This window comes from Orycteropus afer, unplaced genomic scaffold (genome assembly GCF_000298275.1).
Source record: "Orycteropus afer afer isolate SDZICR_OR568_19922 unplaced genomic scaffold, OryAfe1.0 scaffold00419, whole genome shotgun sequence".
NCBI lineage: Eukaryota > Metazoa > Chordata > Mammalia > Tubulidentata > Orycteropodidae > Orycteropus > Orycteropus afer.
The window spans coordinates 2,128,700-2,144,063 of record NW_006922006.1 but is presented as its reverse complement, the minus strand read 5'-3'; the positions used below and the strand labels follow the sequence as shown (position 1 = coordinate 2,144,063).

Sequence of the window (15,364 nt, the reverse complement as noted above, 5' to 3'; positions counted from 1 at the left end):
TATATATATATATACACACACACACACACACACACACATATTCTTTGACAACACCACAGTTCAAATGCATTAGTTCTTCTTCAGTCTTCCTTATTCATTCTATCTATCTATCTATCTATCTCTGAATGTGTGTGTGTGTGTGTCTTTCTCATTAAAGGAAACCCCAAAACCCATTATCATTGAGTTGCTTCTGATTCAGAGACCCTGTAGGACAAATTAGAACTGCCCCCATCAAGTTCACAAGGCTATAACTCTTTACAGAAACAGACTGCCTCATCTTTACCCTGAGGAGCGGCTGGTGGGTTCAAACCGCCAACCTTTTGGTTAGCAGCCAAGTGCTTTAACCACTGTGCCACCAGAGCTCCTAGGGCTGTTATAGCTATTTATACTTTCCCATTGTTTTCATTATCATAAACAGTTCTGCTATTAATATTTTTGTATGAACCAATTTCTTACTAATTACCAAGTCAAAGTGACTAGCAATTGTCTAAGCTGGCCTAAGCCAGTTCACAGGACCTCCAGCAAGTGTAGGTGTATACAGCTCCTTCATACCCAGTAAATGGAACTTTACAGACATATTCATTATTGCTGATTAATTCATTGTACTATGACAAATTGGTTTTCATTTGCATGTCTTTAACTGCTAACGGGACCATACATTTTTCCATATTATGTTTGTATTATGTTGTTGTTACGTGCCACCGAGTAGGTTCTGACTCTTAGTGACCCTACAGACAAGAGAACAAGACCCCGCCCAGTTCCGTGCCATCCTCACAATTGTTGCTATGCTTGAGCTCATTGTTGCAGCCACTGTGTCAGTCCATCTCATTGAGCGTCTTCCTCTCTTACCGCCTAACAAATTACCACAAACTTGGTGGCTTAAGATAACACCTGTTTGTTAGCTTGCAGTTCCGTGGGTCAGAAGTTCAGGCACAGCACAGCTGAGTTCCCCGCCCAGGGCATCATGAGGCTGAAAGCACTGTGTGGCCAGCTGCATCTCACCTGGAGCTTGGAGTCCCCTTCCAAGCTCGTTTACGTTGTTGGCAGGGTTCCGTTCCTTAACTAAATCAAACCCCCAAAGCCCGTTTTGCCTTGTAAGATACGCACAGGATTCAGGAATTAGGATATAGACATCTTTGGGATCCACAGCTTTATCTACCATCTAAGAATCTTGCCTACCACAGTGACTTATTTTCTGTATTTGCATCACATCCATTTGTATATTACATCAATTTCTAAGATTTATTTGTAGCATTTAATGGTATTTTTTTCATGGATTATTTCAAGTCTTTATGTCTATAATCTACTTTCCCATTTAGTTTCTTTCCTTTCTGTCTGATTTTGTTTTATCATTCTTTGCTCCATAAAACCTTGTTGTTTTTTCATGTTGTATATTTGACAAAAGCCTTGTTGTTGCTAATGACATTCTTCATTTCCTCAACATACAGAAAAGCATTTTCTTTCTACAGCTAGGATAAATGTGCTATTCTGCTCTCTTTGTTATTATTGGTTTCCTTCTTTAACTCTTTGGACCATCTGGAGTTTCTGCAATGCATAAAAATTAAGTATGTGACTAATATCTCAATAACATTTCTTACTCTGAAATTACATTCAGTAGTATTACTTTGTTGCCCATTTTTCATATCCTATAAAGCAATATGTAGCAAAAATGGTTTGTGCTTTACTACTAACCTTAAGGTTCATGGTTCAGATTCACCCAGCAGCATCACAGAAGAAAGACCTGGCAATCTGCTTCCATAGAGATTTCCAGAAAACCCTAGGGAACAGTTCTACTCAGTCCCATGGGGTTGCTGTAAGTCAGAATCGACTCAACAACAGTAGGTTTGGTTTTGGTTTTTGGTATAATGAAAATCACTTCCTGAAAGTATAGTCTGTCCCATGATCTTTTTTAAAAACATACTATTGAGTTGTTGTTATGTGCCATCAAGTCGGACTCAACTCATAACGACCCCTCCTTGGGTTTCTGAGGCAGTGTATCTATGGAAGTAGATTGCCCAACCTTCCTTCTGAGGAGTGGCTGGTGGGTTTGAACCACCAGCCTTCTGGTTAGCAGTCAAGTGCCTTAGGCACTAGGCCACCAGAGCGTCTTACTATTGAGTAGTGCACACAAATATTGAGCAATGCAGTTGAGTAACTTTCAGCTAGCAACATATTATTAATCAATTAGTTGGGTAAGTCCACCCTCGTTACTTTTAGGTAGTTCTCATCACCACCACCACCATTATCATCTTCATCGTTTTCTTTATTAACATCATCTGTGCATTCTTTGTCCTTTTTCTTTTTCCACAAATAGATTTCACATCCAGTTCACCAGATTTTGCTAAATACTTCATTAACTTAATATAATTTGGAAAACTTTCCTATTTTGAGTCTTCCCCAACAACTGGAGAGATTAGCCTTCCATTTCTTCCTGAATCTTTTTTTCTACTAAGGTTTCATAATTTCCTCTAAATAAATTTCTTATATGGTAGTCTAAATTAATTCTCATGTATTCAAAGGTTTCCTGGCATTACTGCAACTAACTTATCAAGTACACCATGAAATCATTATAATGAAAACGACTTTTTAATTCATTTGTGTTCTACAACTCTTTGATTTCTGTGTATTTTCCCAGTAAATACTTGACATTCACAGATTCATTTATCTACAAGAGAATCAAAAAGACCATGATCTGTAATAATTGATCATTTTGCTGTGGCTCAACATTGAGTCACTCCCACTGCAAGACTGATGTGTAGGAGAAAGTCACTTTGCTAAGGGGGGTAGCCAACCATCCAGCACAGACAATTTAACATGGATAGGAGTTCTGGTAGCATAGTACCTAAGGCACTTGACTGCTAACCAGAAGGCTGGCGGTTCAAACCCACCAGCCACTCCTCGGAAGGAAGGTTGGGCAACCTACTTCCGTAGTGATACTGCCTCGGCAACCCAAGAAGGGGTCGCTATGAGTCAAGGCTGACTTGACGACACATAACAACAACAACACATATGTAATACTCAGATAAAATGATACAAGATTCATTCCGTTGTGTGCAAGCAAAATGGCTTTTACAGAGGCAAACTGCAAGTGCTAGTGGTGAAAATGATGCTCTCTAAGCAAGGGATGGTTTATAATGGATTTTAGTTCAGTATTTCCCAAACCTGTTACGGATATTAATAAAGCTGACAAAAAAGGGAAAAGGGGGAAGACCGGAGAAGAGGAGAAGGGGAAAGACAAAGAGAAGAAGATAAAAGTTTAAGCTTAGAAAATGCTGCATAGTATAGACCCTTCATCCCCCTCCCTGGGAGACTTGTCATGAACACTTGCATATTAAAGTCTCTGAGAGATCATGCAACACACAAATTTGTTTCATTTTGTTTAAGTCAGTGTTTTTCAAACTTCTTTAAGAACAGACATTCTTCTTATGGTATACATGGCCCATGAGACACTGGTTTGGAAAACAATGGTGTAGTTTATACAATGATTAAGAGCAAAAAGTCATATAGTTGATTGTTTCCCCATTTAACCTCACTTTTACAGAAGACATTATATGCAATGATGATGGTCTTGAGTTTGGGCTTTCCCAAAGGTATTTTTTTAATTACTTTATTTTTATTATAGTAAAAATATAAAGAACACATTTGTCAATTCAACATTTTTCACATGTACAATGCAATAAAACTGCTTACATCAGTCACATTGTGCAACCATCACCACTAGCCATTGCCAAATTTTCCATCCCCATAACACATTAAAACAAAACAAAAAACAAAAAAAACCTCTATGCTAGCTAAATAATGACTTCCTCTTTCCCACTCCCCACCCTGATAACCACTATTAAACTCCAATCTTTATGCCTTTGCCTGTTCTAAGGACTTCATGAGTAGGATCTACTCCATGGCACACAATACCAACAAGTACTTCATGTTAGTTGACACTTACCCTGCCCAAGAATCCATTCAAATCATCTGCAAACTAGATCTTTTGTTGTTGTTTCTTATTTTTGTGCAATGTTACTTGTTTTTCTCTCTCCATAACTATCCCAGCAATTTTATTACTCTACTATTTGCTTATTTTATTTTACTTTACTGTATTTGTTCATTTAACAAGCATACCTATAGTGCACACTGTGTACTATTCTAAGTGCTTTATTAATAATAGCTCCTGTAACGCAAAACAACTCCATGAGCTAAGTACCACTGTTATGACCCCCGTCACACAGGTGAGAAAACTGGAGCTTCAGTTGTGATGAAGGAATTCTTGCCTCCAATTAGTAAGGAGCTTTAGTGGCATAGTGGATAATGCATTTGGCTGCTAACCAGAAGGTCAGCAGAAGGAAAGTGGGGCGATCGACTTCCATAAAGACTTACAGCCTTGGAAACCCAATGGGGGTCACTATGAGTCAGAATCAACTTGATGGCAGTGGGTTTGGTCTTTGGTTTCTTTTTTAAGGAAATTGTTATTAACATTTTTCCTTTGGTCATATTTTTTAGTTTAATTGTAAATATAAACTTCATGTTGCACTGAAAACCCCATTCCTTTTTATTTTTGTTTTCATTTTAGTGGCCTGTAGTCAACATTAAATAATGAGTTGTGCTGAATACATTTCTTAGCTTCTGTTGAGATAATTATGTTTTCTACCATTTTTCAGTTTATGGTAAGGTGTTTGTTTCGTCACCTTTGCTTTTCAAAATGAGGGCAACAGTCCTTGGTTGTAATGGATTACTCTTTTCCATGTGTTGTATTTTGTGGATTAAGATTAGCATTTTATTTCTAAACTTGTAAGAGAGATTGAAAAAACATTCCCTTAAAAAAGGAGGCGGGGGATGTAAATCACATTTACCTCAGCCAATTCAAAATATAAATATGTATTAAGTGGCTGCCATGTTGCTCTGTGTTAGACACTGTAGAACATGAATGATGCAAAATAGCATAATATAAGAGGGTGGTGGAAAGGGAAGCAGACCTTCTATAACTGTGTAAGAGAAAGGATCCTGTCAAAGAAAACAATGTCAACGGTTTTGAGAGCTTTGTAAGCGTCCCGAATCAAAATAACCTCACACTTGTATCCTATTACTCCATTTTCCTTTTCGTTTCCACCGAAGACCTTGTTGTTGTTGTTGTTATGTGCCGTGGAGTCAGACCCGACTCATAGCCACCACTCCTTGGGTTTCCGAGGCTGTATCACTACAGAAGTAGACTGCCCAACTTTCCTTCCGAGGAGTGGTTATGATTTAAATGCAAGCCCCAAGTCAGCTAAGTAAAAACAGGGCTGATGTCAGCTTCATGAAGACAAGCCTACATCCATCTGGACGGCAGCTACATAGCTCACTGTCTTAATTATCTAGTGATGTGATAACAGAAATACCATAAAGGGATGGCTTTAAACCAAAACCAAACTCACTGCCATCAAGTTGGATCTGACTCTTAGTGACCCTTCCTGGGATTTCCAAGGCAGTATCACAACAGAAGTAGATTGCCCAACCTTCCTTCTGAAGGGGATAGCTTTAACCAACAGAAACCTATATTCTCACAGTTTAGGGGGCTAAAGGTCTGAATTCAGGGTGTCGTCTCTAGGGGAAGCCTTTCTCTCTCTCTCTATCGGTTCTGGAGGAAGGTTCTTGTCTCTTCAGCTCCCTGGTTCCTTGGAGATCTCCATGTGCCTTGGCATCTCCCTTCTCCCATCTCTACTCTGCTCACTTGTTTAATCTCTTTTAGAACTCAAAAGACATTGACTCAAGATACACCTACACTAACCTTCCTTCATTAACAGAACAAAGACAACCATGGGATTATGACCACGGGCATAGAGGTTAGGACTTAAAACACTTCTTTTGGGGGGGATACAATTCAATCCATAACTCCCACCATCTAGCTAGTGTCCAGCACACAATGAGTACTCAATGCATCTTTATTAAAATGAAGAAATGAGCCAACTTTTTCACCAAACAACTTGTCAAGTCAGTTTAAATAAAATCAGGGAGCTAGAAACTGGTTTCAGGAGTTACCAAGATAAGAAATGTTGCAAAGATTTCACCCTTATCTGAAGTCAGTCTGGGGTGGAAGGGAGCAGGGAGTTTCAAGAAACGGGGACAGAATAGCAGACAGAGTCCCTGGGCCCTTGAGAAAGAAGAAAGGACCACAAGGTTTTGTTGGCATCTTCCACTCACCCTAGAGACAGATCTAAATACCTCTAGAACCCTAAGTATCCCATTTAGAATTAGCAGTAGGCCTTTTGCCTCTCAAAGGCCGTAGGTCCCATGCTAAGGGGAGGTCAGTCTTCTCCAGCCCAAGACCTCCTAACCCCAAGAGCTCATGGGATCAGGACTTAGGGACCATCAAGAAACACCAAAAAGCTCTCATCTCCTATAATTGTCCCTTGCAAACCCATCACCTGGTATCCAGTGAACAAAACACACTCAGACCCAAGGAAACAGATGCTATAAATCCACTGAGAAGATACATCCCACCAAGTGAGTAAACTTGTCACATGCACTTCTCTTTTCTTTCAATCTTTACTCATGCCTTTGTTGCTCCCCACCCTGCCCCTCTCCCATTTTTTCTGGACCCCCTTCTAAATCTGTTTCTCTTTCCAAGCTGCCTCTAATTTTTTCTTCTGATTCTAATGTCCCTAAACCCCCTCCCCACTCCCTTGTCTCAGATTCCAGATTGATGCCTTTACACTTATTCCCAACTCCTCTTGATAAACCTTTTTGCCCTCTCTCCTGCCTGCTCCTCCTCCAGGAACTGCCCCTGTCCTGCCTCCTTTCTCTGCCTTGTTGCCCTTGCCCTGTCACTAGGATCCTGTGGCTGGCTGTGGATTATGCCAGCTTCCTCTTTCTCCTCACTCTTCATCTTGGCGGGGTCCATAGCCAGTTCTCCTGTTGCTCAGATGTGGAGGCAGTTGCTAAGAGACAGTGAAACGTCAGTACCTGGCCCTCGAGGAAAAAGGGGAAGGAGAGAGGGAGAGAGGAGGGATTCAGGAGGAGGAGAGAGGGAGATGAGGGGGAGGAGGGGAAGACCTGGCGGAAGCGCGGACCCCAGCAGCCTCAGCACCAGCGGAGTTACAGCGAGCATTCGGATTTTGTGAACTTTCTTCTAAGCATCCTCTCTCTGATCTCCCTCTCGGATAGAAGAGAGCGTACTGGGATATCGGGACAGGAAGCCACAGAGGATGCTGCCCCGGGATCCAGGAGATGTGGAGGAGGAGAGGCCGGGGGAGGGGAAGAGCTAGGGAGGCAATCTGTTCTCCTGAAGCAGCGAGATAGTGAGATGGGGGACTCCAGGATGAGCAAGGGAGACCCGTGCCTGCGGCAGGTTGATGGCTGTGTCCTTGGAACCGAGTGAGTAAGCTCACGAGCGCCTGTGGGAGTGCGAGGGGCAGACCTGGGGGGTCCGAGGAATGTGTTGGGATATAGGGGAGCTGGGGTGTTTTCCCAGGGCGCCTAGATTGAGGCTGGAATGAGAGGCAATGCCCGAAGAGGCAGCCCTCGAGGGGAGGATCAGTGAGGACATCCGGTGGGTATGGAGATGGGAGGGGCCACGTGGGCGTGGGATGGAGGGTCCAAGGTGTGTCATCGATCTCTGTCCCTCCGCCTGCGAGGAGGAGACGGAGTGTGGGTGTGGGCGGGAGGGGGCAGGGGCAGTGGAGTATTTGTGGAAAAGGATGCTGGGATTAGGGGTGTGCACTGGGGGTGAGAGACGGTGGGAATAGAGTGGAAAGAGGGCTTTGCTGGAGTGTGCAGAGGGGAGCTGGAGAGAGGAGTGGGGAGTTAGGAGCATGGGACAGGCAAAATACGGGGTTCCAGGAGAACAGTGATGTGTGTATGTGTGTGTGTGCATGTGAGTGCGTGAGACAGTAGTGCTGAGAGTGTCTGAAAGGGTGTGCAACATGGCCAGAGGGTGTATGCGTGTTTTCTAAGGGGGTGTGCATGGGAGGGGTGTTTTGCCCTGATGGGGGTGGGGCTGTGAGGAGAAGAAAATGCATCCAAGGACAGTGCAGGTCTGGGTGGGGGGAGGGTTAGTGGATGACAACAATGAGAGCAAACAGTGGCCACACCTGAGGACGTCAGCAGAGAACTTTGAGGCTGAGGAGTAAAAGAGAGAGGAGAGCAGGCAGGGAGAGATCATTTGGAAGGTGGGAGCAGGTACCTAGACGGAAGGACACTGGATTTCTCTGCCTGAGTGCTTTCCTTGTTGACAGAAGGAATCCTGCCCCTGCCTGTGGAACACAGAGCCAAACAGAAGGAGGTGCTGGTGTGGATAAGTGGCCAGAGCTCCCCTAGCTGACCACCAGCACTGCCTCTTGGACACATGGCTCTTCCCAGTCCCAGCAGTGCAGAAAGTGGGTGCCACTGGGGGTTCTCCCCACCCTGGGGAAGAAAGAGCCTCCCTGAGGACTCTAGCAGCAACTGAGATTGCTTGACTCAGGAATTCAAGAGGCCCATGGAGACCCACTGCCCTCTGGGATCTCTTCCCAAAATGCCCACCTCTGGGGCCCCATGGACTCAAGCTCACCAGGCCACTACGAGAAATGACCTCTGAGACCTTGGCTGCTGGAGACCCGGATGCAAGCCTGGTCTTCTAATCAGTTCTGGGTTTGGGGCAGGGTTTCTCAGAAAAAGTGCCAGGGGCTTTAAAGGGGGGCCTTTCACCTCCTTCTCTCCCTAGCCCGTCCCCAATCCCACCTGTCATGCAAAGCAGCAGTTGGAAGCATCCAGCAGACATGGGCAAGAGGGGCATGGAAGGTCGGCAGAGAGCCTTCCCGGAACTACTGGCAGCTGGGCCAGCCCCCTCCTCTTGCCCTTCCTGTCTCATGTTTTGATCATCTTTCCAGACCCTGGGGACCTGGATGGGGTTTCTTGCTCCCTAGCCACCAAAGACGATTTCCTGCTGGTCTCCTAGGGAGCACTTTCATGCTTAGAAGCTCCCAGGAAAGGCTTGAGGCATGAGACCACGTGCTCCAAAGCCCCACCTCCCAGGTCTCTGGCCCCTGATGTAGCTGCCTTCCTGTGTCACTGGCTCTTGAATCCATGGACACAGCCCCAGCCCCAATGGCCTCCCTTCAATACTGCTGTTACCAGCTGCCTAAAATGGGTGACTCCTGGGCCCAGCTGCCCTGGCCGGGGCCACCCCATCCAGCCATGCTGCTGGTCTCCCTCCTCTTGGCAGCCGGGGTGATGCACTCCGAGGCCGGCACCAGCTGTCCAGTCCTTTGCACGTGCCATAACCAAGTGGTGGATTGCAGCAGCCAACGCCTCTTCTCCGTGCCCCCAGACCTGCCAATGGACACCCGAAACCTCAGCTTGGCCCACAACCGCATTGCCACCGTGCCAGCCGGCTACCTCACATGCTACATGGAGCTCTGGGTGCTGGATCTACGCAACAATTCCTTAGTGGAGCTGCCCCCAGGCCTCTTTCTGCATGCCAAGCGCTTGGCACACCTGGATCTGAGCTACAACAACCTCAGCCACGTGCCAGCTGACATGTTCCGGGAGGCTCACGGGCTGGTGCACATTGACCTGAGCCATAACCCGTGGCTGCGCAGGGTGCACCCCCAAGCCTTCCAGGGCCTGGTGCAGCTCCGAGATCTGGACCTCAGCTTTGGAGGCCTGGCCTTTCTCAGCCTGGAGGCCCTCGAGGGCCTGCCAGGGCTGGTGACCCTGCAGATCGGTGGCAACCCCTGGGTGTGCGGCTGCACCATGGAACCGCTGCTGAAGTGGCTGCGGAACCGGATCCAGCGCTGCACGGCAGGTGAGGGGGAAGGGCGGGACAGGGCTGCGGGGCGGAGGGTTGGCCTCCGTGAAACCAGGCTCCCAAAGAAGAGGCAAGGACTTAGAGCTCTCCGGCCCTGAGCTCTGCATTCAGCAACTCTGTCATTCAACAAGTGTTTGTTGACCATTTGCCACACAGGTTGGAAGCTGAGGGCTCTCACCAGTTAATAAAACAGGCCCTTGCCTCTGTGGTTTCTGTGAACCAATGAGGCAGACAGAGAGCAAACAGATGGCGAGTAATAGCGTATAATGAGCTTCTCCTCTGGGGGCACAATAGTGAAGCACCTGGCTGCTAACCAAAAAGTTGGCAGTTTGAACCCACTTAGCAGCTCCACAGGAGAAAGCCCCAGTGATCTGCTCCCATAAAGATTGTCGTTGTTGCTGTGTGCTGTCCAGCCTATTCTGACTCCTAGTAGCCCCTAGTCTACTGAGTGGTGCAAACCAAAATCTTACAGGTTCAAGACCACTCAGAGGCTCAGAAGAAAGGCCTGGCAGTCTACTTTATACACATACATATATCTAATTATATGTATAATATAATTGAAAGCTCTACAGAGCACCGTTCAACTCTTAACATACATGGGGTCACTGTAAGTCAGAGCCTACTCAGTGGCGACTAGACTGGGCAGGGCTTTGTTATCTTCAGTTTACAGGCTGAGACTGAGAATAATTAAAAGGTTTCCACAATGTCACTCATTTAGAAATAGGCAAAGAAATGAAAAAAAAAAAAAAAAAAAAAAAAAAAAAAAAAAAAAACAGATTTATTTGATTGTTAAGCCCTGTTCTACTCTACCAGACATCTCTTTAAGTTCACTGGGTGCTGAGGAAGTGCTCTAAGAAATGGTAACAGCCAACATTATAGTGCTCACTTCATGCCAGGACCTACTGTAAACATATGGCATGTATCAGTTCATCTTCTGATATAAGAGGCCCCATGTTACAGAGCAGGTGCAGAGAGATTCAGTAACTTATCCCAAGTCATGTAGCTGCTAAGTGGAGTCAGGATTCGAACCCAGCAGTCAGGCTGGCTGTCCTGTGGATGTACCTGAAGAGTTAGGCTGAGCTAACAGGTGAGTCAGGGCCTGAGTTCTGGCCAGGTCAAAGGGCCTCAGCAGAGTTCTATAAGGTTTGGGTACAGGGTGAGGAGGTGAGAGGAAGAGTTAAGATGTACCAACCTAGCCAACCATTCTGAGCTGGAGGGTGGATTGTGGCCTGAAGGAACCCAAACCACACAGGTACGATGGGCCCTGGCCTCACCTACTGGTACCCAAGCTGGCTTGAGAGTGGGCAATGTTCAGCTGCAGTCCCTCTATCACCAACCCTCCCACGTACGGCACTGAGTCTAGGTACAGCCCCTGCAATGTAACGACAGGAAAAGCTTGAGGTCCTGTCCCAGGAACTTTCCTGGTGCCTGGGCTCAGTGTGTGTTCAGAAGAAGCGACGCTGAATCTGGTGGGATGAAGAGAACTGAGTGGGGAGCCCGAGACCAAAATAGCTCAGGGGGGCCGTGGGTCACGATTCCAGTGTTTCCACAGAGCTGTAGGAGGAACTTCTCTGGGACCAAAATAGCTGCGGACTGAGATGGGGTGAAGGTGGGGGGCAAGAGGAGGTGCTGCTGGAGCAGTTTCCCCATTTGCTCAATCTCAGTGCCCCCCTCCACCTCCCCTTCACTGAGGACAGAAAGGGCAGTCTGAGGTACTCTTCAGATCCATGGGCTCCTCTTTCTCTGTGATCTCTGAGGTCCTCACTGCCCTTCCATAGAATTACAGTCTCCCAGCTAATGAGCAAGGGAGGATCCACTATCAGTACAGATGAGGGACCTGCAATGGGAAATCAAGTAAGCCACAGCTAGGAATCTAGGGCTCCTGTTTCTCCAAAGAATGCACTTGGTACCAAGTCACATCCCCCAGGGTTCTTCCTCTTGGGGACCAGAACTTGCTGGGATAGGTAGGACTAGGTGATCCTCTTCCCTTTATGTCTTTTTCTACCTCTTCCTCCCTTTTTCTTCATACAATTCCCATTATTGTTTGTGCTTTTTGTACAAATTCCAACAGAGCAGGATGTAAGGGTACCCTTAGGATATAAGTGTACTTCAAGACTTACCCAATGATTCATCAAAGAGCACTGTCTGATCCAGCTCCCATCCTGGACTCCTGCAGAATCCCACCATTGCCCTCAGAGTCTTCTCTGGCTGGTCCATGTACGTGTCCTCACATCCCTCACCATTCATTCTCACCATCTCACCATCACACACAAACACACACACACACACACACACACACTTGAACAAGAGGTTTGGAAGTTCAGGGTCTTCCACTTTGCAGAGGAGAGCCCTTGAGGTGTCAACTCTAGTCAGACACCATCTGGGCCTGGGCCAAGTCTGGATTATTGAGTACCCAACCTACAGAGACCACTCAACCCAGGGTTTTGGGCAAGTTGCATTCAAACCCTGCTCTCCATTCTAAAGATAATGATGCTCATTCATTTCTCAAAAGGGTTGATCCAAATTTATCATTTTATTCTCTGCTCTCAAAAACTGCAGCTTGAATAAAGAGCTTTAGTATAGCACATAATTGAGAAAAGTTCTTCACATTGATCCTCTTAGACAATTTAGGTCAGATTATCTCTCTTTCCCTAAAAGAAGAGCATGAAAGGAAGGCAACATCTACTTGCCCAAGGTGAGAGACTGAGTCATAGTCATCCAACGAATGAAGGAGTGCCTGGCTCCTCAAAAGCTTCCTCTTTGCTGGCCTTGCTGCAAGGGTGGCAGCATTTGGCTATGATGCCCAGGAGGAATTAGTGGCCACAAATGCTGCCTCTATAATCACAGGGTCTAGCAGAACAGCCACCTGTGTGCCACTCTTACTTCCAAGGGAACAAGGTGCGACCATCGACATCCAGCGTGCACCTCATAAAAGTGACCCTGGGAGGGTAAAAGGAGACAATCAATGTTGGAGAAAATGGTAGCCCCACAAAAGGAGAAGCTCCCTCCTACAGAACCTTGTATACAGAACATGACCCCCACCAACATATCAAGAAATGTCAACCTTTCTTTACCTTTCAGTAATAAAAGCACACATATACACAGAGTCCCTAGGAGGTGCAAACAGTTAATGAGCTCAGTTGCTAAGCAAAAGGTTAGAGGTTTGAGTACACCCAGAGCTGCCTCAGAAGAAAGGCCTGATAATCGACCTCTGAAAATTCAGCCATAAAAATCGTATGGAGCACAGTTCTAGTCTGACACACATGGGTCACCCTGAGTCACAGGTGATTCAATGGCTTGGTTTTTACATCACGCTTATTATGTACCAAAACCAAACCAAACCCACTGCCACTGAGTTGATTCAGACTCATAGTGACTCCCTTTTAATTTCTAAGGCAATAAATCTTTACGGAAGTAGATTGCCCAGTCTTCCTTCCTCAGAGTGGCTGGTGAGTTTGAACCTCCAACTTTCTGGTTAGCAGTCAAATGCGTTAGGCACTGTACCACCAGAGCTCCTTTTATTATGTACCAGGAATATGTAATCTATAGATAATAACCTTATGAGGTATATACTATTGTTGTTGTTGTTGTTATGTGCCGTCAAGTCGGACTCGACTCATAGCGACCCCTCCTTGGGTTTCTGAGGCAGTATCGCTACAGAAGTAGATTGCCCAACCTTCCTTCCAAGGAGTGGCTGGTGAATTTGAACTGCCAACCTTCTGGTTAGCAGTCAAGTGCCTTACGCACTATGCTACCAGAGCTCCCATATACTATTACTAGTCCCATTTTACAGATAAAGAAACCATGGCACAGAAGGAAAAGAACTTACCCACAAACACACAACTAGTGAGGGGTGGAGAGAAGATTTTGACTCAGGCAACAGTTCCCTACTCTAAACTCTACACTCTATGTATCTGGAACATCCACCTGAGGAAGAAGAAAGACCCAATGCTTTGAAGCTGGGTAGAGTCTTCATTCATGTATTCACTGAACAGATTTATTGAGCACTTAGTATGGACAGGACTCTGTTCTGATGCTGAGGATATTCCAGGAGGAGCTACTATTCAAGTTGAAGGAGATGGACAATAAAAACATAAGTAGACTGTCACACGGTGATGATTATTATGAAGAAAAATCAAGCAGAGTAGTTGAGACAGGGACAGGCTAGGGGCAAGGTGAAGTGGGGACTGCTATTTTATGTAGGATGGTGAGGGGAAAGCTCACTAATAAGGTGATATTTGAGCATAGATCCAAAGGGATTAAGGAACTGAGCCATGCAAATATCAGGGGAAGAAGCATTTTAGCTAGGGGGAAAATACAAAGGCCTCCAATTAAGAAGGAACATGCTTGGGGTCATGGAAGAATGGTCAAGAGGTGAGTGTAACTGGAGCAAAGTTAACAAGGAGAGAGGAAGAGATGAGGCCACTGTGAGGACTTTGGCTTTGACTCTGTAGGAGTTTCAAGCAGAGTAACAGGATCAGACTTTAGGTCTGAAAGACTCACTCAACTGTGTTGGGATGGCTTGAGGGCAGAATCCCAGGGATCAGATAGAAGGCAATTGTGAAAGATGATGCCAGTTTTCGTTGACTCCAACTCAGGCAACCCCATGTGTCTCAGAGGAGATCTGTGCTCCGTAGTTTTCAATGGCTAGTTTTTCAGAAGTAGATCACTGGTAAGTTTGAACCTCCAACTTCCTGGTTAGCGGTCAACCAGAGGTACCTCTGGGTGGACTCCATGTGCATCATCCAGGGACTCCATAAGACATGACAGTGTCCCATCAAAACTCCAGGCCTACCACTAGTGATAGCTGTAGCACTTTATGGAAGTTATCAAACTCTCCAAGTTGTGATTTTCACATCTATAAAAATAGATATAAAAATACCTGCCTTCAGGGTTTTGGGGGGGGGGGAATAAAGACGGTAAGTAATGTTTTTGGCACATGGAAGAAATTCACAAAATGTGTTTCCTCCCTTCCTCTGGGAGTGGTGGGGACCCCCCAACCTTTGGACCTCACCTTCCCTGGGCACTGTATTTCAGATTCTCAGCTGGCCGAGTGTCGGGGCCCCCCTGAAGTTGAGGGTGCCCCACTCTTCTCCCTCACCGAGGAGAGCTTCAAAGCCTGCCACCTGACGCTGACCCTGGATGATTACCTCTTCATCGCCTTCGTGGGCTTCGTGGTCTCCATCGCCTCCGTGGCCACCAACTTTCTTCTGGGCATCACAGCCAACTGCTGCCACCGCTGGAGCAAAGCAAGTGAAGAGGAAGAGATTTGATGTGAGAGCCCCACACCCCTCCATGCTGCTGAATGCCACTGCCACTAGCTGCTGGACACCCTTGCTTGTTACCCACTCTGGTTCCATGCATGATATCCTGGCCACTGTTGTCATAGAAACAAGGTCAGGAAGCTCACTTTCTCTGGGCATTGACTTTGGGCCAGGCACTGTGCTGGGAATTGAAAACAATGAGATGACTCTGACCCAGTCCCTGTCCTTGAGGTGCTTACCTTTAGTAGGGAAGAGAGATTAGAACACTATTCCCTCTAAGATGATAGGTCAGTACTCTGAGCACATAGGTACTGAAGCCCAGGAGAGAGGGTCATTGATCTGC

At 46.1% G+C, this 15,364-nt stretch overlaps 1 protein-coding gene across 1 annotated transcript; it reads left to right on the top strand.

The window, feature by feature from the left end:
- Nucleotides 1-8,976: 8,976 nt before the first annotated feature.
- Nucleotides 8,977-15,030, top strand: LRRC55 (leucine rich repeat containing 55). Its single transcript, XM_007953874.2, has 2 exons — nucleotides 8,977-9,754; nucleotides 14,795-15,030. Exons 1-2 carry the CDS (start codon nucleotides 9,034-9,036, stop codon nucleotides 15,028-15,030), a joined length of 957 nt encoding a protein of 318 aa, XP_007952065.1. The 5' UTR covers nucleotides 8,977-9,033.
- The last annotated feature ends 334 nt before the right edge of the window (nucleotides 15,031-15,364 follow it).